This window comes from Gymnodraco acuticeps, unplaced genomic scaffold (assembly GCF_902827175.1).
Source record: "Gymnodraco acuticeps unplaced genomic scaffold, fGymAcu1.1, whole genome shotgun sequence".
NCBI classification, from domain to species: Eukaryota; Metazoa; Chordata; class Actinopteri; order Perciformes; family Bathydraconidae; genus Gymnodraco; species Gymnodraco acuticeps.
In genome coordinates, this window is record NW_022992079.1 from 205,077 (window position 1) to 231,717 (window position 26,641).

The 26,641-nt window shown below is 38.9% G+C and overlaps 2 protein-coding genes across 5 annotated transcripts in view; one reads left to right on the top strand and one right to left on the bottom strand.

Moving 5' to 3' along the window:
* The window catches only part of cenpp (centromere protein P), a 122,387-nt gene that overhangs the window by 11,896 nt on the left and 83,850 nt on the right, over positions 1-26,641 (top strand). For all 4 annotated transcript variants that reach the window (XM_034202338.1, XM_034202337.1, XM_034202339.1 and 1 more), the window contains exon 6: positions 3,407-3,503. In XM_034202338.1, coding sequence (XP_034058229.1) covers positions 3,407-3,503 — 97 coding nt within the window. The remainder of the gene's footprint in view (positions 1-3,406; positions 3,504-26,641) is intronic.
* On the bottom strand, positions 5,135-12,954 carry ogna (osteoglycin, paralog a). Its single transcript, XM_034202340.1, has 6 exons — positions 12,707-12,954; positions 10,135-10,198; positions 9,337-9,501; positions 7,715-7,917; positions 7,258-7,350; positions 5,135-7,080 (listed from the first exon to the last, which is right to left on the bottom strand). Exons 1-6 carry the CDS (start codon positions 12,860-12,862, stop codon positions 6,910-6,912), a joined length of 852 nt encoding a protein of 283 aa, XP_034058231.1. The 5' UTR covers positions 12,863-12,954; the 3' UTR covers positions 5,135-6,909.

The window sequence follows — 26,641 nt, forward strand, 5'->3', positions numbered from 1 at the left end:
CTTAACAGGTTAAATGGGAATTAAATCATTTTAAGTTATTTTGAGTGCTCCCAAAGCCCCGGTGTTCTGCAGTTTGTGTGAGCCTACTGTACTGTTGCACAGTTTATACTGTAGAAACTATGTCCAGGACAAGATGTTTGGAAGTTTTGGAAGATTCATAGCTAACCACACTGAAGATTATGGAGGTATTGATCAGTCTTCTCATATTTTTAAGCCTCAATTTGTCCTTCCCCCCCCCCCTCCCCCCTAACATCACCAGAAGTCATAATTTAAGGGGTCTTTTCTCAGTTTTTTTTGCCAGGTTTAGTGATGTTAAAGTAAATTATATATTTATAATAGATATTCCTAAAAGATAGGCAAAGAGGGAATGAACAGTTTACTTTTAATGGAAGACCATGGAATTAGTTGGCAGTCTGAAAACATCTGAAAATCTGTGATTTTAAATTATAAATCTGTTAATGATACATGGATAACATATGCTTGACTATACCATACCCTCACTGCTTTTCACACTGCCAAACAATACCATGCACTTCCAAATTTCAGAATCTGATGAAGCAACGTGCATCATAGAATCAGTAATTTTACCACAAATGCTGTCGTTCACAGGTGCCCTATATTGTTTTAATAACCAGAGCAGTTGACAAATATATTTTTAAATGATTCAACATGCAACAAATCATTTGTCCTTTAATTAATCAGTATTCATCTGAGCATCTAATAACTCATGATGGATCCAAGTTAAGATGTCCTAGTCCTGTTTGCTGTAGCTGTTGTGTGTATATGCTCAGGTGCATTGTCTCTCCTGATAACCACAGTCTGCTCAAAGGCGTCCGTTTTGTCAGTGGATCAACACACCAGAGCAGCAGTCTGATTTGCTCTATATCTGAAACCAAACCACATCTGGATTTTATCGTCCAGTCTGCAGAATCTGGCAAAAAAGAAATGGAAAAATACTGGAGATAATGATTCTGACACACTAATGCCTTCTCCAAGTCTGAGAGAGAGAGAGAGAGAGAGAGACAGGAAAGAATGAATCGTGAGATTTTGAGTGACAACCTCCTTCCATCAGCAAGGGCATTGAAGATGAAACGTGGCTGGGTCTTTCAGCATGACAATGATCCCAAACACACCGCCCGGGCAACAAAGGAGTGGCTTTGTAAGAAGCATTTCAAGGTCCTGGAGTGGCCTAGCCAGTCTCCAGATCTCAACCCCATAGAAAATCTTTGGAGGGAGTTGAAAGTCCGTGTTGCCCAGCGACAGCCCCAAAACATCACTGCTCTAGAGGAGATCTGCATGGAGGAATGGGCCAAAATACCAGCAACAGTGTGTGAACACCTTGTGAAGACTTACAGAAAACGTTTGACCTCTGTCATTGCCAACAAAGGGTATATAACAAAGTATTGAGATGAACTTTTGTTATTGACCAAATACTTATTTTCCACCATAATTTGCAAATAAATTCTTTAAAAATCAGACAATGTGATTTTCTGGATTTTCTTTTCTTCTCATTTAGTCTCTCATAGTTGAGGTATACCTAGGATGAAAATTACAGGCCTCTCATCTTTTTAAGTGGGAGAACTTGCACAATTGGTGGCTGACTAAATACTTGTTTGCCCCACTGTATAACGAGGGGCTACATATGGTAACCCTTGTTATATAAACACAGGCGGAGCCCTCTACTCGGGGCCCTGTCGGTCCTATGCCGCTCGCTGAAGAGAGGTTTAGGATGACAGTCAGGAGGCGAGGCCTCCTTTTATACGGTGAAATGCGAGCGCATTCAGGTAGGACCGCCCCGGGGCCGGCTAGGTTTATAGAAGTCTCAGTGGATGAATGCTTGCATGATATGATCAAGGGGTAGTACCCATAGAGTCCAGTAGAGGGCTCCGCCTGTGCTTATATAACAAGGGTTACCATACGTAACCCCTCATTGTTTCTGTCAGGCTAGCACTCTAATCAGAGCAAACAGGGCTCTGGTTTCAGACAGAGGGTGAACAGAGGTGCTGCAGCACAGGCAGTGTCAGAAAATAAAGACCTAATTGAACATTAAAGCATGGAGACAGACATGTCACAGAAGAAGCACAAACTTCAAATATGAACCTGAAAATTAGCAGACAAAGCCATACTAAAAAGATGATCACAACACCAAATCTGAGTAAGTTATTAATTTTCATTCAGTGAAGCAGTGAATACACTTCAAATGAGCTCAATGTGCATTCAACAACATAAGTTTGTTTTAATTTACTCAAAAACTTTTATTTTAGGTTGCAGCCCTAATATCTGCAGGACTGGGTATTGAGCTCAGTATTTGTTTTGTTCCAATCAAAACCAAAATAGCTTCTAGTCAAAGTGTTGTTTGTTTTAATTTGATGTTTTTTTCCACGGTTTGCTGCCAGAACATTTAGCTGCTCATTTTGGATGATACACTAATAAACGCCTATATTTTCCACATTTCAAAGCCCACAAATCATCATCAAACTCGCTCCATGAAAAGGTTTTAACAACCACTATAGTTGGTTCACTGAATCAAACTGAATAATACACAAGGAGTTGGACCAAATCACTTAAAAACAACAATATCAAACCAACGATCAGTCCCTCACTCTCTTTGTATTTTTGGTAATGCTCCATTTTATGTGAGCCATGTTTCCATCAGCTCTGCGCGGAATAACAGTCGTCTGGAAACTTCACCCGGCTGCCGTCTAGCCCCGGGCCCCCATGGAAAACTCTGGAAAACCTGTAACAGAATATCCCAGGCTCACTCATCAGACAGAGCAATGCTCTTTTTGCTATAGCATTGTGAAATACAGCATATTGCATATAAGGAAGAACCGTTTTGTAATATACTTTTGTTTTTGTATAGGTAGTTTGGATGGGTCTGCTTGTAAATGAATGGTTTGCTCTTGCATTTGGAGATACAACACAGTTATGCTTAATGGAAATATCGTAATAATTATAATGCATTTGAGTCAAAGCATAGTGATTTACATAGGATTTAAACCTTGTTCGTCCATAATGTTCTTATAATAAGGCAAAAGTCTTCAAATGTAACCCTTTTCAGTAAAGACTGACTGCCTTGGTAAATTGTAGTTTGTATTAAAAAAGGCGCATTGGCCAAGAAAGCATAACTGAATGAAAATGTTTGTTGATTGAAAAGCTAATCCTTGAGCATCCTTTTGGGGGTTTCCGTGTGTCCTTCCCATTCTCGAGAACACACTGCTACTCTGCTAACGTGATCCAAGACTAAACCACAGTTTTGAATTCTAAGAGTGTCAATGTACTCAATATGACTTAATGAAAAAGCTGTCATTATCGCAAGTATTTCGTATACATTTTATCGATCAACAATTGAAATAATTAACATTCCATAAAAAAAATGTCAATGATGCATTCTATGTCATTTCAGGGTGGAGGAGAGCAGGGACCTTCTGCTGTTCTTCAGGACTCTCAGGACCTTCTCAGACAGATGTAAGGACCGGCTCAGAACCTTCCAACACTTCCAGGTAATTAAAGAGACACCTGCACCTAAATGGACCTTAATCTGGCAACCTTACCCACACACACCTGCTTTCCACCATTTGTGTGTATTGGCATGATAAACCATTTTGGTCCTCACAACAAATATAGAGGATTGGACCAGGTTGGTGCTTGTCCCTTAACACCACTGATCACATTTGTGGGAAACATGGCAGAATGTTTGCCTTATGACATGGCCACAGCTTTTCTTTAGTTTTTTTTTTTAAAGGGGACATAATATGCTTATTCTCAGGTTGATATTTGTATTGGTCATCCGCTTAGAGATGTCCCGCCCCTTAGCCGATCACGTACAATGTGTTGGAGTGCTAGCCAATAGAGTGTTGCACAGTGATGTCATTATGTTACGGAAGTAAACAAAGGAGTCCAACGGAGGCGTTAAGTCAGGGGAGGAGGGTGTTGGGAGAAATTCCCTCTGTAGGGAACTTTGGCATTTGAGCCTTTGCAGACCATTTACATGCACAAAAACCTATATAACACACGGAAAGGGGAAACCCCAAAAAGCATAACAAACATGAGGGAAATATTTTTACTTGTTGCTAAATTACATCTCTGCATTATTTGTTGGGGACGAGATCAGTCCATCCTGTAATATTTGAGAGCAGACGGTCCATCAGTCAGGACACCTCCAAAGTCAGTATTTTTTGTAAAGTGCTTGGATTCTGGCTGATAAAAGAGTATGAAAATTAAGGTAAGTGCTGTTTGTGTGAATCAATGTCGACATGGTATATATCGAGTAATATTGAGTGGGACTTTATTGAAGGGGTAGCAGCAAGATGTCAAATGGTAAGTGAAGCCGCAGATACAATATGGATCTCATTCTCCTGTTTACTTGAAGAATATCAAGTTCTGCCAAGTTTGCTGCGCTGAAAGAAGATTAACCCACATTTTCCAAAGTGGCCTGCTTGCTCTAAACTCTAGTTTTTGCTTTAGTTGCATTTTCTTCAGTATTATTATGGAAACAAATATAATTCCCATTGTAACGATTCTGCTGTAGTGTGGGCAGTGCCTTGTATGCTGATTTTCATGATTAATGACATAAAGACATAAACATGTATTGAGAAGAATAACAAATTCACATAGAATTCTCATACATTGCATTCCTGTTGCTAAACCGCAACATTAACCAGCCAGTTAAGGACTGCAGATGATGTCTGGCAACTTGGCCATGTACACAGACCACAGACATTTAAAAGCATGTGGCCAATCACTGAATGGCATTTTGCAATTGTGGGCATCTGCACACAGATGCACAACACAAGCACACTCTCCAGTTAGTCATGGGCAATGGTGTAATGCACTTCTGTTTTTGCTGTGCTCCTGGTGGGGCTTTAAAATTGTGATATCAGCAAGTAGTTTTAAATACAACTTACAAATGATAGCTTAATCTGAAATAAGATTTTGAAAGTTTTGTATTTGGCAACAATATGTACTTATTGTAAGTCGCTTTGGATAAAAGCGTCAGCTAAATGCAATGTAATGTAATGTAATAACTCAATAAGTATTTTAATTTAAAAAGTGTAACTTTATTAAAATATTTTAAAACATAGCCATGTCACATACATCTCCTTGAACATCACTGTCTTATTCACATCAGTAATCATTTCTTAAGTCATCTTTATTACTGGAAGGGAAGAGTTAGGGACACAAGCAAGACATTTTAAAAGCAGACAAAATAAAAAAAGAGTAATTTTCACATTACTATAGTTCATAGATACATTGTGCCCCAGTTCACTGCAGTCTATAAATAAAAAAGGTGAAGCTAAGTCACTCAATTACTTAAGAAATTCTGCACAAATCTGCATGGCCATTGCCCTTATAAAGAGGCCTTTAAAAAAAAAAATGCTATAGTTGAAAGTTCAATTAATTCACTCAATGTTTTGTTCATTTGTAGTATCTTTCTAAGAAACACTGAGAAAGTGTTTACATGTGACAAAAATGTAACAACAAATAAAGAGGACTGTTAATAATGCTCAAAGGCTCTTTGCACCTTTAAGTGCCATTTCAGAATCTACCTTTTTTCATGACTTATAGAATTGTAATTTTGAAGATACTGTAGCTTTTTCTACTACTGTCATAAGAAAATATATTAAATGCAAAACATACTTGAATTGGAATAAGCAAAAACATTTTAACATCTTCATTTGATTGTGTCAGACTAAAATTCTGTTTTGAAAACGTTTTTTTTAACATTATGTGTTTGCCTCAAAGCCAGCCTATATTTTTAGTATGGACATTTTGAAATGCCATTCAGCACCAATATTACACATAATCAAAGACTGCAATTCGGTCATGTATTATTTTTGATATTTCATTGACGTCTGTCCAAATGAAATTCCTGATGACCGACAATGAGCAAGGTGAAAACAGAGCTGGCTTTATAAGGCTTGAAAACATTTTAATTGTTGTAATATTATACAACATTGAGTTGTTTAATTGTATTGTAAAACCTTAAAAATGAAAGGGTTAACACTTGTCCAAGAGACTTCATTAGGTTAGCAAAAGCAGCAAAGATATCCAAAAGGTTTTAGTTATATCTTGTTTGTTTAACGACTTAAAGTAACTTTTGGAAAGAAATCCAAAAATTATTTTAGAATTATTTTCACAAAGAATATGAAGACATTGGCCTGTGTTTTGAACCTATAAGTTCTGGTAGTTACAAGCACGCCTGTTTGCTTGTTGCTGCATGTGTGTGTGTTGGTCCAAACTCACAAGGAGTTTGTGTACTTTCATTCATGTACTGTAGGCAGTACAGCGCCAGGTCAAAATGAAATCATGAGTCGGACTGTTAGTAGGTAGAGGTGTTTACACCTCTCCACTCATTTTAGGGGATACAGTTGTTCTACTGGTATTACGTCTTCTGAAAAGTTGGCCTTAATCTGTCAGATATAGTCAAACTGTTTGCACGATGTATTAACATCTTCTTAAGCCCCTTTTCTGATGGCAGAATCAAAGGCTATGTTGGCAAAACAGACAATCTGACAAACACATACGGAGTGATTGGCCAGGTGTGCGGAAGTGTTCAAACTTCTTTCATGATTAGTTGAAATGCAAATGTTTTAAGTGGTCCGGCAATGCTTGTTTGGAGCACATTTAGGCTTTCACACCCCTTCTCAGGGGATTTTGATCCAATTACTCGACTGACTCGACAACTGAAATATGCGTGAGTAGAGAAAGTCCTTACATTTTAAACCTTCAGTCCAGTGAATGGTTTCATTTTGACCTGACAATCTCACAAACTGTTTGTAGGTTTGCTGAAGTAAAAACATTGTCACGTTTATTCCCATTATGGGACCAGCACCCCAAAATCCAGAACAACACGGTATCCCAATGCTCCATCAACAACAAAGGGGGTACAGTAAAGTTTCTGTCGCCTCAGCGGTACCGTCCGACAGGCAGAACCTTCATGCAGGTGAAGCTGTCCGGGTTCTTGGACAAAACCACAGGGTTGCCGTCCATACGGACCTCATTGAGGCTCGGCCGTAGGTAGTAGGTGTCATTGGACTTGCAGAAGGTGTTTACGTTGACCTCAGTGATGTTGTTGTTCTGGAGGAAATATAAACAATGTCAAGTAACAGCGTATTATGTCTAGCTCATTATGTTAAAGAAGTATATTCATGATTGTATTCTGTTTTATAATCAATTTAGAAGACAGCAACTTGAACCACTATTGGAGAGTCTCCAAAGACTTTTTATTTTATTTTAGCAGCAAAAGATACGAACCTGTAGATGTAGGGTCCGAACACTGTCTGGGATGTGTGGAACAGCTTCCATTTCGTTGTCTGCCAAGTACAAGTTGACCAGTTTTGTCATTTTCTGATGGGGAAGCAAAGAAATAAAAAGATTCAGTTGAGTTGTTTATTAGTTTTCTTTTCACTGTGTGGAAAGTGAACGTGTAAATAAAAAAGCATACCTGGGTGTAAAGTCTAGCAAAGTCGTGACTTTTATAGATGCTTTAACATTTTAGTAAACATTCATTACATATATATGATGAGATGAAAAATATTATCAGCATAAAGATTCATTTGTTAACAATTACCCAAATCATTTAGGTTAAGAGTTGCATCTGATTGTTGTTTTAACAACAGCCAGGTTTAATGAGTGTGTGCAGCTTTCTGCAATCTTGGCCAAGTATGTTATGTTATTAATCAAAACAAGTTTGAGAGATGTGTATTTGTACCTTGAAAGCGTTAGCTTTGACTCCCTTGGTTTTGAGATGGTTGTGGTTGGCGTTGAAGGATATGAGTTTGGTGGGGAGCATAGGAAGTTTGACCAGGCTGTTCTCCGCCAGAGACAATTCCTCCAGCATGGTTAGCTTGGAGAACGCCCCCTCTTCAATCTCTGAGATCAGGTTCCCTGTCAGGTCAATCCTCTTCAGAGTAACTGTTGAGAGATCCATCATATTAATGTTGTTTCGTATTTTATCCTTTGTGTTAAGCATTCTATTTAAGAAATGCAGTAAGGACTTACAACAGTTGTGTAGTTCTGTGTGACTGGCGAAGCCACGTACAGTATAGTATTCAACATACTTATCTCATCTTATTCTCCTTCTTCTGCCACAAATGTTGTCACGCTACTCGTCCGGCAGCGTTGACACAAAACACACAAAACACACATCACAGCAGCACAAATGTGCGGAATGACCGGATCGGGTTGCTATGTCTTTTATAAGAGATTCGCCAAACCGTTTTCACGCAAATCGCAGAAAACTGCGATCATTTGCCCGATAGGAATGAATGGGAGAGCTCGTTAAGACTTAGAGTGGGTGACATCACGGCTAGAGGGGAGAGGAGCTGTACAAAAAACGCTTTGATCTTTGAACACACCTGTCTGTCGTTAACTAAATCCAGTAGTAATCTGTTGGTAAAGATGTTCAGAAACGATGCAGGAATGTGGTAAAAGAATCCAAAAATATAATAGATAAACACTTCAAATAGTCAGCTAAATGTGAGCTAAAATGATGGGATATTCTTTGTTGTACCTTAACACTACAACTAATGCTATCAATACTTACAAAGCGGGGGTAATGTTAGCATCGGGACGCACGCCCAAGTTTCAGTCACATAGTCAACATTTTTCGGAATGTTCTAGTTTTTCTTAGAGACCAAAACATAGACCAGATGACCAGCTAATTAATAAAGTGCAGCTACATAGACCAGCGTCTTTGTGTATTTTCTACCCCAGATGCATCACATTCAGTGCTTTCAACACCAAATATAAAAAGTGAACTCTGATGTTTACCCACTTAGACTGGAGAATGACCGGCAGCCATTACTTGACCTTGTTTGGTTGGTATTTGAGTGACACCTATTCACTTATCATAACATTTCATGTCGTTCATGAGCAGTGAGCCAACAGAAAGTGAGAGTCTATTTATCCGGTTTTTAAAAAAGCAAATGCTGTTTAGTGTTTTCCCTGTTCACTACAAAATCCCTTACTGTTGCTACGCTGATGATACTTAGCTATTCCTTTTTAAGGAAGTATTTTCTTTTACACTTCCATAAAGTTGTGAAACTCTCAAGGGAAAGATTAATAGTGTAAATATGAGCAGCAGATATCAATAAAGCCTGACTTTTAGTTGCGTGTTTGGGTCTAGTTCTAAAAACGTATCCAGGCCTTTTGTAATTATTTCCTCGGCCAGCATGATCCGATAACACATGCTATAATGCTAACCATTTAAATCTAATTATTGAACAAGACAAAGATAGACGAAGCATGCATCGCAAGCTTTTATTCTTTGCCTGTAAGTCTTTGCTAATAAGGCAATCAACAGGTGATGATGGAGACAGTTTACAGACTTACCAATGTCGGAAAAGTCTTTGGCGCGGATCTTTTTGATCTTATTGAAGCGGGCGTACAGGTAGGCCGTCTCTTTAGGCAAGGAAGGAACGCTGGTCATGTCTGGACTGACCTCCTCACAGTACACTGAACCAGTTAGACACACACACAGCAGGCAGGTGGGCAGATCTGCAACACAAAGGCACCACACAAACATAAAGTCTTCAGAAGAAGAATCTATAGCACTTCTTTCATCTTTAATCCAGCTCAATTCAAATCAGACTAGGGTTACAGTGATAATTATCAATAGTTGTTACTCAATAAAAGTTTAGCCTTTGATCTATTATTCCTCACTGTTCCATGTTCCCTGTCAAGGTTTTTTGTTTTAATTATTTAATTGTATGTTAAATCTCTGTAAAGCAATACGGTTAACTTGTGTTTTTTAATGTCCTTTAAACACTTAACTTGAGGTAATTGCAATTACAATGATTATCCTACAGTTCATAGTTTTTTTTTCTACGATACAATTAGACCCTGTTTTTAGGTTGTTTGAGTTCTGAGTGCAGTACCTAAAGGAACAGGTACCCTGGTTTGGCATAGATTCCCCAAACACTACAAAACAATTTGGGATGGATATTATTAACCACTATCAACACAGCCAAACATAACACTGATTAATTTGTTCTGAGAAATCTGATGTTTTTACCAGACCTTCAAACCATGATCAGATTTGAGTGAACGCATCTTTAACAATGGGCTAGCAGTTTATCCTATTGTTTAAATGAGATGTTGTGTCTACACAATCGTAAGTCTTTCTCTTACCAGAGGTATCTCCTCCTGCTTCCACTGGGCTGTCATCAGGTTCATCAGCCAGAGGCAACGCCCTCTGCAGGAGAAAACATGGCATCTTAATACTACAGCCAAATCATTTTGCTACAACAAAACATTGACATTTGATGGGATTAGGACTGGTTACTTTTGGAACAAATTGTGGCTAAATACCAAATGAAGATGTAAAACAATCCCAGATATCTGTACTGCATTGTCCTTTTCTTGAGCAACTAGTGTCTATTGCTAAGTCTAGCATGCTAATGTATAACTATTTTGAACACTCCTGGAAAAAAAAAAGTCTCATACTTGCATAGATGCGCTGTGAGTCCGCTCAAGCCTGGATGATTCCAGGTGTATTAACAAGCTTTTACTAAAAAACAAATGCGTTTGGAAGTAGTGAGCACACGACTGGATACATGAGACTTGCACTATTTTTGCGTGAGTTGTTCGAGAGTTGATAAAGTGCTGTTTGATAACTTTGAATAGTTCTGCTATTATTAAATGCAGCCCCAGTTAATCATGGAGGCATGCAAGAAAAACAAGAATTAGAGGTTTCAAACCGTTTAGTAATATACGAATGCCATTTTGTTAATTAAGTTTTTCATTTAAACAAGGTTGTCAGGGTTTGTTTAGGTTTGATTTAATGGGCATGAAGGCTGAGATTTAGGCATTGTTTAATTAGAAAATACAATGTACACACTGAATGTAACAATATAAAGCTTTGTCATTAATGAGTTGTAAACATTGAAGGGGATAATCCAATGTTAATCATGGCATAACAAGAATTTAAGTTTGTTAAAGGTGAATTAAACCTAGGTCTGTGTTGGTGTCAGCGTACAAGTCAGAAGATGAAAAGCAATCCAGGAAGTCTAATGCTTTGGCCAAAGCCTCTGCATCTGGCCACCCCACTTTGCCAACACAGTGGTCTGATTGTCATGAATGAGGAGGCTTTAATTTGTGACATAGTTCTGCTGTTGGTCTAAAACAGTCTCCATTCATTTGGCTCATTATCAACTCTTTGATTCCAAAGCTCTATTGGTTGGCAGAGCTTTTTTGTTGCAGTCCACATTATATTTCACAGCTGCCTACTGGCTGAAGACAGACCAAAGCCTTTCCTGCTGAAAGACTCTAGTTATTCATGAGCTGGCTGCAGTGCTTAAGGAATTATATCTTTTTTAATTTGTGTTAATGCCTTTTGATTCCAGGCAGTGTTCTTTCTGATAGAGATTTTGTGGATAAATTACCATACCTGGTCAATACATATTTTCAGAAGTGTCTTAAGTGCTGCTGAGTGCCAACGAGAATCGGGTTGGGTTCAAGGTATAGTGCATTCCAAGCCCCTGACCCCATGAGCCTTTGGACCTCTGGAGGTTGCAATCTTTTGCGTCCTTCAGCCTCGGGAGTTTTGGACAGCTGTACATTTTCTTAACTTCCGTGGCTGGATAACTTGTCAACAATAAAGCATTCAATGCTCAACCTAACCAGTCTAAAGGGTTATCCGCGGGCTTGCAACCAAAATTATTTAATCCAACAAGTGTTGGAATTCTACATCACCTTACGTTTGGGTGGTTTATCTTCCATTATCATCCCCTGACTTGGTCCCCTTCAGGTGCTGTAACAAATCAAAGTATCCCTGAACATAGAACAATCCCCAATCCTACTGCCTTTGTTTTTAAACTAAGTGACTGGCATTCAAACCAATCAAAGGGAAGAACTAAAAAGTTGACTTCAATGAAGCACCCTTATTCTATCCATCTCAGTCTCTGGATTGTTTGTGGGTTTTTCACTTTCTACAAGTGTATGCTGAAAGATAAACCAGACCAGTTTGGTTTTGAGTTTAATTTTTTCAAGATGTAATAGTGGTTAGTTGATTGTGTGTGTGTGTGTGTGTGTGTGTGTGTGTGTGGTGTGTGTGTGTGTGTGTGTGTGTGTGTGTGTGTGGTGTGTGTGTGTGTGTGTGTGTGTGTGTGTGTGTGTGTGTGTGTGTGTGTGTGTGTGTGTGTGTGTGTGTGTGTGTGTGTGTGTGTGTGTGTGTGTGTGTGTGTGTGTGTGTGTGTGTGTGTGTGTGTGTGTGTGTGTGTGTGTGTGTGTGTGTGTGTGTGTGTGTGTGTGTGTCATAAGTAGAAGACAAAATAACTAAACCATAACATATAATACTAGGTCCTGTAATCCTTCTTCATTACCTTTTATTATTATTATGCATTACATAGTGGTTACTAAGTAAAGTCACATTTTATATTCCTACCACTTTTTCATCTGTCTGAGTTATTTATTGTTCTCACTTTAATTATTCATTATTAACAGAATTGTATCTTATAAGAGAACACTTGACTGGTCTGACCAACATTTTTGCATTCTATCTAAACAAGTGAACAGTGAAGCAAAAATGTATTTGCTGACATTTAACTACATTCCAAAAATTCTAAAGCATTAATAAACTAGCTCATTTGAATGTCTTCATTGAAAAGCATATTTAAAATGCATGCACATTTTGTGTATGTCACATTAATTGAAGAGAAAATAGTTTAGCATATAATTAGGGCATAATAAATACATTTCTTACCCTAGCTCTCCTTGATTTTAAATGATCAATGAAGTATCCGCTCGGATCCTTGCCAGGTACAGATCCCATTATCAGCTGTGATTCCTGGTCAAACCTCCTGGCCGAGGCTGCCACCAGCCAGGGCACCAGCAAACAGGTGAATAAGAGAGCGTTCATGCTGTCCAACGCAGTGTTAAGCCAACACACCAGCTCGCCTTTAAAGCCTGAGTTTGGGTCAGCAGCTGCTCTATGCTTCAAGCCTGTGTTGGGATGTGTCAAATGACTGTATTTAAAGGCTGAACCAGTAGCTTCCAGCAGACTCTTAACGCAGAGTTTATAAAGCAGAGCACTTAACCCTTTCCTGACCACCCACCATCCATCTGCAGTGAGGCAGAGAGAGACACAGACAGGATGTACAGAAAGAGGTAGACACACCAAATAAAATCACACATGGAAAAGAAACAAAGAGTCAAATAGAGACTGAAGTGTCCCTTAAATGTGTACAGGAAAAAAAGCAAGAACTGCAGAGATGGCAACATTTTTTAAAGTTGACAACCTCAGTGCGAGTGTGTTTTGTCAGGAGGAATGTCTGTGGTCTGTGCCCAGCCACGCCGTAATGACTCGTAATAACCAACCAATCTTTCATTAGGCTGGATGAGGTTTTTTTTCTTTTTCACTGGCTCTGTTTTTCTCTCCGCCGTTGATCAGAAAACACATTTAGCAGCTGTAAGACAGACATTGATTATACAGTAGGCTCGCTTTTATGTGATTACTTTGGACTGACCAATATAATTATCTGCTAAGCTTTCTGGAACAGTAAGACTACTTGTTAGTGTTTGGTTTTCTTTTTATTTAGATAATCTAAAGCAGATTCTAGGGTCCCTAACAGATGTTTTAGTATTTGTTGGGACGTTCTGTGGGTTATTGTGGTAATTGAGGATGTTCATGGGTTTTAGGGGCCCTTAAAGAGGTTCCTGTGGTACCTTAGGAACTTCAAATAAGCCTTTGGGAAATGTTAGTGGATCTGGTTTAACAGGTTTTCATGTGTTTGATAACTCTCTCAGCTAGACCATCATGAAAGCGGGTGTATATTTTTGAAACAATAGTGTTAATCCCTTCACTAGAACTTCACATACTTGGATAATGGACATTATTCAGTATGAATCTGTCAGGTGAATAAACATTTTTAAGAGTTTATACACTTTTGCGACAATAAATTAGCTTGAATATCACAATCAAAATCATATCCATAATGTTAACTGTTTCTATGGAGCGAACAACAACTTTTGGTTACCATGAATGTAGATAATGGAGATGCTAGTTGTAAGACCCATTGGAAAAGAGATAATTCATTGCAAGTTTTTAAAATTCACTCATACTTGTGCTGGTTAACAGGGCTCAGCAGAAGGACATGCAACTCATAGTATAGCGCAGATTCTAGAGATTCAATTTAATAACATTGTGTTCTTATAGCAAGTTGGTTGAAATGATTGGCGTAAGAAAAAGGAAACTCTTCAATCATGCCTTTCATCTTTTGGAATACAATCTATTTGCAAATTGGCACAAACCTGGTTCTGACATAAGCTGCTCTAGCTAAGCCAACTAGAGACTGGAACCAGAACAGACCAGCAGCAGCTTTGGTGTCCTTATTGCTTCTTTCCTGATGAATCTTGAATGAGAATTCGGTCCAAAGTTCAGATGATTCTCATCTTTAACCATTTCTGACTTTATGTTCTGTGTCTAAAAGGGGAAAACGATTTGGTTGTGTTGCTTAACTTCACAGGTAAAGCGTGTCTTTGATGGTCAGGTCTTTGTTTTGAATATGTGGAATGAGTGATTAGCTTTTGAAATACTGACATAGTATTTATTATTGTCAACATTGCCTCAGTAATATGTATTTATTTACCTATTCAGGATAAAGGACAATCTTATTAAATGTGTGAGTTTTCTTATTGAGTTATCCCTAATACATTATTAGTTAGTGCATGCAAACTTCAGTTACCATAATGCATCTTAAAAAACATCATCTGTGTTGAGATTTCTCATCTTTGATTTTTAGCCATATTCAAGTCTAAATGTCTTTACAATGCCTATACATTATTTGTATAGGCATTGCCTTCTTATTAGAGAGTATATGTGTATCTTAAGAGCCAATATATTAGCTTCTTCTTAAAAATAAGAAGATAAATATCCTTTGCAAGCATATAAAACGTAATTTAATTCAATGTAAATTATCATTAAGAGTGCAAAAAGAGGTGAAAAGGTTCTCAGTGGCCTGAGTGAACTCTAATTAGAACAATGATGCCTAGTCATATCTCAGCTGTGTATCTCTTTAATCAACACATCTCTATGGTTTTAATATCTATCAGACCTCTGCAGACTCACATTTTAAGTGAGTTATGAAGTGCTGTACAAGCAATAACGCAACAATTCAGAGTTCCCGTTTTTTTGCTTGTCAAAATGTCCGTTAAAGTTTAAATCTTCCGGACAAAATTAGAAAAGTGTCGGTCAAAGGTCTTCTTTGTTATTTATTGAGCTTTAAAACAAATTGTTATGATTTGATATTAAACAAACTAATTATAGTAGATTAACTATTCAAACGTGTACTGTAACTTACAATAACACAGGAATAATAAACGGAGCGCTCTCCCTCTCCTGACAGCCCGTCAGTATCATGCAGCTCGCGTATCCAGTAATGAGTGACCCGACAGTACAAATAAACATATCTATAACTAGTTTAGGTAGTTTGAGAGGTAATTAAAATAGCTACGTGTGATATTCTAACCTGAAGTGTGTTTTGCTCTGCTTACCGCTGCATGTGATCATGCAGAGCTGCGTGTCGACTCGTCAGCAGCAGCTGATCTCTCTCTCCCGTCAGATTTTACTCGCGTTTATGTCCATATCGATCAGATCCAGCTAGTTCTAGCTAATGATATGACTACCTGCTTATTAAAAGACACCTAAACAATAAGCGTCGCTATGCAACCGGGTGAGGCCACAAAGTATAGCGCAGCATTATGCATTTGTTTACATGCCCACCGGAGACGTTACCAACAGATCAACTCACAATCAACCCATACAGGACATCTCTTTCTCCACAATAAATGTTAGACATTAGAATTGACTATTATTGTCTGTCACATAAGTGGCGCAACTGATGCGGTATTGCGCTAAGGGGAAATTATTTTGACCAGACACTTTGACCGGAGAGATTTAGATTTGCCGGTCTTCAGCATATTTTACCGGTCATAGTCCGGTAATTACCGGCTAACGGGAACTCTGCAACAATTACAGCTAATGTGATTAAACACACACAAAATAACACCATAAATTAAATCAGCAGAATTACTGGCAAGTGGCAAGAAAAAGTAGAATGGGAGATGTTTCCAAAGCAATAAGGCCAAGATTTTCTCTGTAATAAAAAATGAAGAAACTCTGATCCCTCAGTCTACTTAACAGCTGTAATTTAGTGGGAATGCTGATTCAGCATTCCAACTATCTGTTATGCTACGCACACAATTCTTTATTATTATTCCGCCGGGTTATTTTGCTGCTCTTCGTCTCCCACATTCCACATCGCAGAAACTCCGTTCAAACATCAAAACGTTCAGCTCGGTCGGGAATCGATTGCTATTTCATACTTTCATAATAATAATGAAATTCCAGAGATACATCCCATAATTCATCACATTTTTAACATGGAAGTCAATGGAGAAACTCTTCAGACTTGAACAATCTTCATGCAACTTCAACTGCTAACTTCTCCTTCATACTTTCACTCAGAAACCTCATTCCAACTTTAAAATGTTACACATCTTTCTGACATTATTCGTGTTACACAACTTTTAAATCTGATTCATACTTTTAGAGATATTAAACATTGTTCAGACCTTGGAAAGAGGCCTTCTTCAGATTTAGAGTGCGTGATGTCACAGCTAGAGTGCAGGACAGATTTAATTTTGTCTTCATATTTTCTTTTAAACCTGCCATAATTCCCAAACCCTACATTCCTGAGACATAATTTTTCATGAGAAACGTAGGAAAACATCTCGTAGCTTGTAAAAAAAAATTAAGCAAAAAAATTAAACAAAATGCCTCTTGAGGGCATGAAGTGAAATTATTTCCTCAGCTCATCTTTCCTCACAGCAGCAGCCGCACACCTTTAGTTAATCTGACAAAAAGGCCACATTATTAACCCAAAAGTACACAAAAAGTACACTTCAGATGCTCAAGTTCCTTGACATGCTTCACACGTTGACATTTCACCGATATCTGAGACGGTTCTTCAACAAAACGTTCACATGTAAGAGGTTTATCTCTCATTCAGAACAATGCTCTCCTCTCACTGATTACTGTACATCACCATGGAAACCTTTGATCTCTGGACACGTCATTAGCTCAAATATAAACACCTGTGTCATGGAACACGATGATGTCATAACTCCAACTGACATGCTCAGAGCAGCAGACTTCAGATAATGGTTAACACAGCTCTACATCAAATCTGATGTTACGTAATCTGGTGTTACTATGGCAATGCATCCCTCGCCATAAAACAGCAGCAGACTTCAGATAATGGTTAATGGTCTTGCCCTCAACAGCTCTACGTCAATTATGGGGTGTCATCATATGTTTCCATGGAAACGCATCCCTCGCCATAAAACACGATGTCGCTGTAGCTCCAATGGACACGGTCCGGTCGTCCCACAATCTTCACCTGTATATCACCTCTCCATGCCTAAACAGCTCTACGTCAAATCTGACATCTCACCATATGCCGTTTCCATGGAAACACATCCCTCGCCTTAAAACACGATGTTGTCGTGATACCTATGCAAATGGTCTAAAACAGCACCAGACTTCAGATAATGGTTAATGGTCTGGCCCTCAACAGCCCTATGTAAATTATGGGGTTTCATCATATGCCGTTTCCATGGAAACGCATCCCTCGCCATAAAACACGATGTCGCTGTAACTCCAATGGACACGGTTCAATCGTTCCCCAATCTTCACTTGTATATCACCGGTCCATGCCTCAACAGCTCTACGCCAAATCTGAGATCTCACCATAGGCTGTTTCCATAGAAACGCATCCCTCGATGTTGTCGTAACTGATATGAAAATGGTCAAAACACCACCAGACTTCAGATGACAGTTAAGGGTCCAGCCCTCAACATGTCTATGTGCCATTAGTGAGTTTTCCTCTAAAGCCGTTGCCATGGCAACGCATCCCTTGCAATAAAACACGATATTGCTATAATTCCTATGAAAATTGTCAAAAAGTGCTAAAACTTCACGTGTGCTAACAGTCCAGCCGTGAAGACATCTGCAGGACAGTTTTGAGATTTCTTCAAATGCCGTTGCCATGGCAACACAATGCTCGCCATGAAACACGGTTTTCTCATAACTTCAGTGAAAATGCTCCAAACAGCCCAAAACTTCACAGGTTTGGTAACGATGCAGTCATCAACATATCTAAGCGTATTATGGGGTGTCATCAAATACTGTTGCCATGGCGACAGATCATTCGCCATCAAGTTAGTTCAAAAGTTTGCAGTTGAAATATTCTGCTGCTTTTCCAAGCCTTTTTACTTTATTTTCTTCTCTTATCACACATTCAAGCCCCCAGTGTTCATGTATCATTTCAATCTAAATTCTTCACTTTCTTCTTACACATTACATTTCAGCATAGCAATTCAGCGTCAGCTTTTCAGCATAAAGCATTCCCACTAGCAATTTCTTCATGAATTGTATTCTCTAGTTTTCAGCTGTTCTTGGGTTGATTTCAACCTTGGTTGTCAAATCAGAGAGATTTGGGCTTACCCAGAGCCGTTCTCAAGAATTTGTTCGTTTTTTTTGGTGCCGTCCCTAGACATGGTGAAATGACGAGAAGCAGTATTTCTTTATAAACAAGCAGAACGAAAGAGCAAAGACTGAAGTTTAACAGCAAAACATTTAAATAGAAAACATGTGACTATTTCAGCCTTCAAGAGGAGAGGAAAAAGAATGGGGCCCAGATATAAACATCCAAGGAACATGAGCCCGGACTGTTACAGGTGTGTTAGCAATTATGAACCCCTTTAAACTTTTACGACTCTGGGAAGACGGCCAGCAACTGGAGAATGTTTTTACTGTCACTAATTTTCTATACCAGAGTTTGGACTATCAGGGTGGTTTCACAGAATTCTACTGCACAGTAATAATAAAAAGCCGATGGGGAAAGCCACCCACAACAATATACTAAAAACAAATTATTCCTGCAATTTTTTCCTGTCTTAGTTTCTGAACATGAGAAAGCTTTTTTTGTAAAACTTGGAATTTTAAAAATGCTTTTTTAAAAGCAAAATAGAAGCTCACTCATATTGAAAACAGTTGTCCTTGCTCATTTATGCTATAATTCACTCAGGAAAAGGCAATTTGCACGAGACTGCAGATGGAAAAAATAGTATGAAACAACAAGCGCCCAAGACTATGCTCAATTAATTTACTTCCTTGTGAAACATTTGCAGAGCAGATTTTGTTATGAATATTTCAAATGTTCCATCCATCCATCCATCCATCTTCTCCCGCTTATCCGTGGTCGGGTCGCGGGGGTAGCAGTTCCAGCAGAGAGCCCCAAACTTTCTTTTCCCTGGCGACATCAACCAGCTCTGACTGGGGGATCCCAAGGCGCTCCCAGGCCAGCGAAGAGATATAATCCCTCCACCTGGTCCTAGGTCTACCCCTTGGTCTCTTCCCAGCTGGACGTGCCTGGAACACCTCCCTAGGGAGGCGCCCAGGTGGCATCCTAACTAGGTGCCCGAACCACCTCAACTGGCTCCTTTCGACGCGAAGGAGGAGCGGCTCAACTCCGAGTCCCTCCCTGATGACCGAACTTCTCACCTTATCCCTAAGGGAGACACCAGCCACCCTGCGGAGAAAACCCATCTCGGCCGCTTGTATCCGCGTTGCAATGTTGACTATTCTATTTAATGGCTTGCAGCCATTTTCAATGCCTTTGCTGGTGCATTACTATGTTTGTTTCAGCCACTTTTGATCAGCCAAATTAGGGAAAACCGGAGGTAGGAGTCCTGTTGCCCAAAGGCATGTGTGTCCTGAACGTGAATGTGCAAAATACAAAGAATTGGGGAACCACACTAAACATTGCTGTAGTGCCACTAGTGGTGAATAACTCCACAGCACCTTCCATTCTTAGACTTTTGGTTCGGACAACAAAAAATACAACTCAAAATAATGGTTCCATTAAAATACTTCCTTTGTTGTAAAAATGCTATAATTTTCAGCAAACTGATAAAACCAATTAGTTGGTTCCAGAGTGCTGTTGTAATCCTTTAAGCCCCTGTCACACGGTCCCGAAATTGACACCCGATGGACACACGAATATGGAATTGTGAATTTCGCACGAAGATGGCCCCGAACCACACACGAAGGCAACATTTACATTACATTTAAGACATACAACTGCAATGAAAGTACCAAAAACAATTATGTTACAGTACTATGATACTGTACTGATATCTTCAGACTTTGTTCTTTACTTTATCCGTCGTTATATGTAGAAAATATTACGTTTTCTCCGTAATGTTGTTTCCATAACAACAACAACTTCCTGTCAACTGTCCTTCAAAATAATATATTATATCCTTTTTAGTTTCACAGAACACAAATTGGGTTATTTACATAATATATTTACATGATTTTGTTGTGCAATAAAACAACCCGATGGACACACGATAAAGGAAATGTTCAAATTCGGCTGTGATCGTAGCAACATCGGGCCATTCGTGAGGGCATCTTAAGCCATCGTATGACCGCCGGTGGAGTTTCTCAGGCTCCGGCAGCAACTTCGTGAGCGGTGGCAAAATCTTTGGCATGCCAAAAAATTGCCGAAGGACCTTGCGAAGATTCATTTTCGTGTTGAATTCGTGTGTCAATTGTGCCCTTCGTAAGGCCATCGTGAGGGCATCTTGTTATCATCGGTGCCATCGGGCATTCGCCCCGATCAGAGTGAGGGTGAATGCACCGATGATAACACGAAGATGACACGATTTGACAAGATGCCCTCACGATGCCTTACGAAGTTGCCGCTCACGAAGTTGCTGCCGGAGCCTGAGAAACTCCACCGGCGGTCATACGAAGGCTTAAGATGCCCTCACGAATGGCCCGATGTTGCTACGATCACAGCCGAATTTGAACATTTCCTTTATCGTGTGTCCATCGGGTGTCAATTTCGGGACAGTGTGACAGGGCCTTTATGGTCCACACCACTTTTCCCTTATGTAAACATAATCATCATACCTGTAAACTTTTTTTCTAGCTTATTTCTTCTGACAACTGAGCGGGGTGTTATGGTGACGGGTGAAAACGAGCAATACGTAACAGCAGACTACAGCCATCCCAGACAAAACAACATATAATCCACATACAGCCCTTTTGACTGCCTTCAACATGGTGGACCACCTGGAGAGGCATTAAACAGGTCTGCATGGGTCTGGCTGACAACTGCCATGATGTATTGACCCACCCCTGGGAGCTGTGTGTTTTGGAGCAATGAGGTTTTTTATTTTAGCTCAGAGACTTGTTATGTAATACGTTTTGCATATATTTCTAATTAAATTCCCTTATTAGCCTCCATGTGAAACTAAAACTAGGCTAATCAAACTGATGTGCAGAAAATAATCAAGCAGCTCTGCACCTGTACATAGCTGTAAGTCTGTTGTAGCTTATAGATTTGGCCTTGTGCAACATTTACTGTATTATTTTTTCTTTGCTTTAAACTGAAATGTCAGAAAAGGTTATTCCTACAGTTGAGCTGTCTGTTTTACGATGTTAGTTAAGTTCTTAGGTCTGTTTTTAAAGTTTCCCCTCTAATCTTTTGGAAGTACTCTCCTTACAGGAGAGTATTCTGTCTTACTATTTACTGTAGACGTGAGTCTTTTTCCTTATGCCGAGCTTTGGTTCAAATTCTGGCATTAAGCCTTGGAATTCAGTCCCAGAGGATCCGAAGACAACCTGATGATTAAAACAGAACAACTGTAGCCTCCACAAGTAGACCACCACCACTTCTTTTTAGAAACGACAGGTTCGTTTTTATTTGATACAACATCTTACATTTCATTTATTTTTCTTGAACTCAGAGTTTTAGGACGAGGCTGAATTGTTCTTTTCTGACCATTTGGATGTACTCTTGTTTAGAATGTGTTAAGGAAAATTCCTAACTAAGATATCAACAAAGCAATTTAAAAAGTAATATAATTCTAATTGTAAATGCAGTTTTGTGCTCAGATCAAATTAAATCTACTAATTGCTTTGTCAGGTTGTTTGCTTGATGTTTATTGTGTCACGAAGAAGCTGCATTAAAGATTGTTGCTGTGCTGCTGCTTCGAACTGCAGTATGCCTGCAGCATGGAGCCAGCTGCAGAGCAGATGTTGGAACGGCATAGTGAGGAAGGCTGGGACTTAAAATGTAGCATGACTCTGTCAGGCTATACAAGTTATTCTCTATAAGACAGCTGATGTATTGCTATTGGGTTGTATAGGTACAGGATTGATCGATTTTACGCCTGGACCGGAGCATGCTTCCCATTACCTCCTATTGAGTTTGATATGACAGTGATCCAATGCCAGAATGTTGTTCTTGTTGAAATGTCAAAGAAATAAATCAGCATGCTGAGCAGACTGTGTACTCTTTCCTGCTTTGTGTATTTATTACAACTCCAGTTCAAGAAATGTTTTTGCCTTTAGGAAGATTAGCCTTTTTTTTTCTTTTTCATTCTATCCAGCCCAAAGGAAGACCGTGCAGTCGCAGGGTAAACATCTACTGTAGCTCTGCTCCTCTCTGGTTACCTCCGCCAAGGAGGTTCTCTGTTTTGTTAGTTTGTTTGTTTGTCTGTTTATCATCAGGATTACAGAAATCTACCGATTTTTCGGAAACTTTGTGGAGCGGTGGAGCACAAACCAAGTAAAACCAATTGTACTTTTTTGCTTGGGTCCGAATCACGAGGGGAATACACACATTATATCTCACAAATGGAAACAACCTTGGCCTTGGTCTTTGCGTTTTAAACTGCCCTTTTAGTTTTTTCATGGTTAACTCTCCTTAGACTTACAGTCATTGATTTCATATGTTGTGGTATGGTGAATCACAAAATATCTATGGTTTATGTCTTATTGTGGACATCTCAGGGTCTTCTGTTTTTGTGCAGCTGCTAAATGCTTACTGTAAAGAGCTGATTAACTATGCCTGGAAGCTCTTATCCCAGCATGAGGTTTACTGCCTTTGCTCTAAAAAAACAGGGAGAAGGGTCTTTCAGTAGCTTCCACTAGTGGTGAAAGAGATGGGTGGTCAGTGTTGTTGTTTGCTCTTTTTAGAAGCAGGGGCAAATGATTACCCTAACTCTCACAATGTTTATATACCAACATCCAAATTCAAACTGTCAATTATTTTGAAAGATGTACAGGAGGCCAGACTACCTGCAGGGTCAGAATAAACATTGGCATCAGCATATTTTGAACTTCATACAGCACGTTTTTATTTTACTTTAGAATGATGAAAGGTGAATAGGCTCTCAAACTCAAACACAATATTTTCTAGTTTATTTTTCAATATTCATTCAACTAGGTCATTTAGAGTGAGTTTACAGATATCTGCTGGTAATCCATTTTGAAATGAATGGCAGTACCTGCAGCCATGTTCGTGCAGCCGTTCGTATTAACTTGGAGTTTAAATCCAACAAATTATCAACAAAATACTTAAATAAAGATTTGATCTGAGACCCAGTACTAACAAGTCACAACATTGAGCAGACAGAGCAAAAGGGACTTCCCTTCACATCTCACAGATCTGCCAATATTTGGTCAAATTACCTTGTGGAATCCGCGTTGTGGAGTAACAGCCTCCAACTTTAGATGTTTGTAATAATTAGATAAAACCAAGGCTCATTAGATTGATAAACCATCTAAGAGGTATCGTAGAAACACATGGACATGTTTCCTGATAAAGTATGAGCTCAATGAATATTTGTCTGATTAAGATAGGAACATGTTGCTTTTAAAGATAGAAGAAGCTAAATGTTGCTGTTAGCTAACTTTAGCCTTTTAATACATCAAAAGAGTAAAACACAGTATATACCCACCTCAGATGCCTGTTTTAATTGGAAAACCAAGACTAATTTTCAAATCAAATCAAATCAAGTTTTATTTATATAGCACATTTATAAACGATTTTTGGTCGAGCCAAAGTGCTGTACATAAAATAAAAATAGCCTACAGTAGAGACACTTTACAGCAAATACAACAGCACAGATTGTTCAGAATATCAGTATGAGAAAAACGACACCCTCTATCCTTAGACATACTTTCATACAAAGGTATGAGATAAGATTGATCAACCATCTGAAAAGCATCTGAGAAACACATGGACATAGTAGATTAAGTTTCACAGTACAGTCATCCATAAATTATTGACCCCAACAGCCTCCATGCTGAGATTTCGGAAAACACAACAAATACGTCTTTCTGATGAAATATTTTATTTTTTTATTGGCACTGTGTCTTGATGATGATCTGTCGGTACTTAGTACTGGACAAGGCTCGGATTAGACTGAGACATTACAATTTGGACTACACCAGTACGAGACATATGGCGAGTATTACCCGCTGACTGGGTTTCAGTGTGCAGTGGTATTGTACAGTTGTTCTCTGATGATTACTAGATTTGTTATGCCAGCATTCCTGCCATTTTCCTTCTCTAAGAAGGAACTGTGCGACAGTATAATGTTGGTTCCAAAGTAATTCATCATTTCCATTTTAATCTACTGAAATGTAGATTACTGCAGTAGCTAGGCAGATTTCCTCCCAATGTAAACACTGTAATTTATTTTGAAAATAAACTAGACTTTTTTTTCTTTTGGTATAATCTAAAATACAAATGTGAGTGTTGTTGTTGTTGTTGTTGTTGTGTGTGCTTACTATTGCATGCAGGGGTTGCGTTAACCGAATATTTTCCGTCTATGACGGATTTTTTTAACAATGACGGACAAATCTGAAAGCAGTCCGTCACTTTGACAGATTAGAACAAACTCGGAACAGCGCCAAAGTTTCCCTGCAGCGAGGCTCCGGTGTTATGCCGTGTTATGCATGCCCTCCAAAAAGGAAATTATACCGTTTCCAAACCTAACTGTGCCGTACAAATCATTGAAATGTCTGTGAGTTTTGGCTTTACGCTGTGTACGCTCCCGCGAGGTGCAGCAGCCATGCATAACACGGCGCATGTGAACTGTCCCTCCCCCCCCCCGTTGACAGAGTTGTGTAAAGGCCGACGGGTAATTCTGGATTTTGACGGAAGTTTTACGATCCTGTCCGTCAAAATGACGGGCAGCGAAAAAGTCTAGCGCACCCTCTGATTGCATGTATTACATTTGGCCTTGTATTTATTTGTACCTGTTACACAAAAAACCTGTAAAACTTGAAGTCATTGTTTTCATAGACCTTAATGTTTCCATTCAGAAATAATTTTTGTTTTACCATTTTGAGTGTTTTGGTTATCAACCCAAGGGTTTTTCATCTAAATAATGTAATGTTTATTTTAAACAATTTCGAAATTAATTTACAGAGCAATTACTGTATCATACTGTACCATTACGATGACCATACTGCTGTTGAAGAATGAAAGATCAGGAGTTCTGGTTATTTTATCGAATATATTCAAAAGTATCAACGTTTGAGTTATTCATTTGACTTCAGGTCATCTGTCCCCGGCTGCCCTGCATTTGTCATCCTTTTCAGTTAGAAGATGAAAGCTTTCTAATCGCTCGAGGGAACTTAGTATGACTTGGATCTTTGGAGGTAACTCAAAGTCAACATGTGTTTCCAAGTTGCAACACTTCATTGTTGGACCTGAGGCTCCTAAAAAGGAAGTTAGTTAATTGGAATGATTGAGAGTTAAAGAATTTATGTTCTCGGTAAAGGTGAATGATTTTGCATTTTTGTAGACATCTTAACTTAAAATTATCCCCTGAAAAGTAAAAACAGGCTTTTTTAACCCTTATTTTTTTTTTAAGTGGACCTATCATGCTATTTTTAGGCAATAGCATATGTCTCAGATATATACAAATATATAAAAAACATGTCTATGAAGTGTTTTGCTCAAATTACCAAACAGATCACCCATTCTCGCCATGCCTCATATCCCTCTATTTCACTTCCTGTATCAAAGTGCTGATTTGGGGTATAAAGCTTTAAAAAAAAAAAAAAAGAAAGAAGGAGGGGGCTGAGCTCATGCGGGACCCGGCAAAAACTAAATACTGCCGTGATGAAACGCCATATCATGGATTATCAAGAATTATTTCTGAAACAGTATGGAACTCAAAGGCTTTCTCTCTTGCCGGTTATACCACAAGGTGAGTTCCTTTTTATTTCCTGCTTCTTCACACACATGCTCTGTGCAGTACAGGTTAGTTCTGAGTGTTAGCGATGCTAATGTAAACATGCACCGACCATATTACGTCCAAAACAGTCGGGCATTGTTTCTGATAGCAACGTTTCTGATAGGGCCGTGCGTGTAAAGCCAGCCTACATTTTTGATATTACGTCATATCGGACGCAAATTTGGATCAGCTCCGTTGTAGCCCCGTTTTTAGAGATTTGGGTACCGAAGAAAAGAGAGAGGGTTTTATTTTCTGATGCTGCGTGAGTTCCCTGACACACCGGGGACACATATTTATGTAGAAAATGCATCAAAAAGTGCATTTTGCATTATAGGTCCCCTTTAAATGATCAATTAGTGATTGATTTTATATTAAATATTTACACCACAGTTCACACTCCATGCATCATTAAGCATTGCCCACGATACCAGAGTTTTAATTTAACCAAATTATACAATTTCTCATTCTGTAATTTTTTCGTTATTTATTTTAGGTGTCATGAATAAGAATGGCTGTTAAGTTGCCTTGC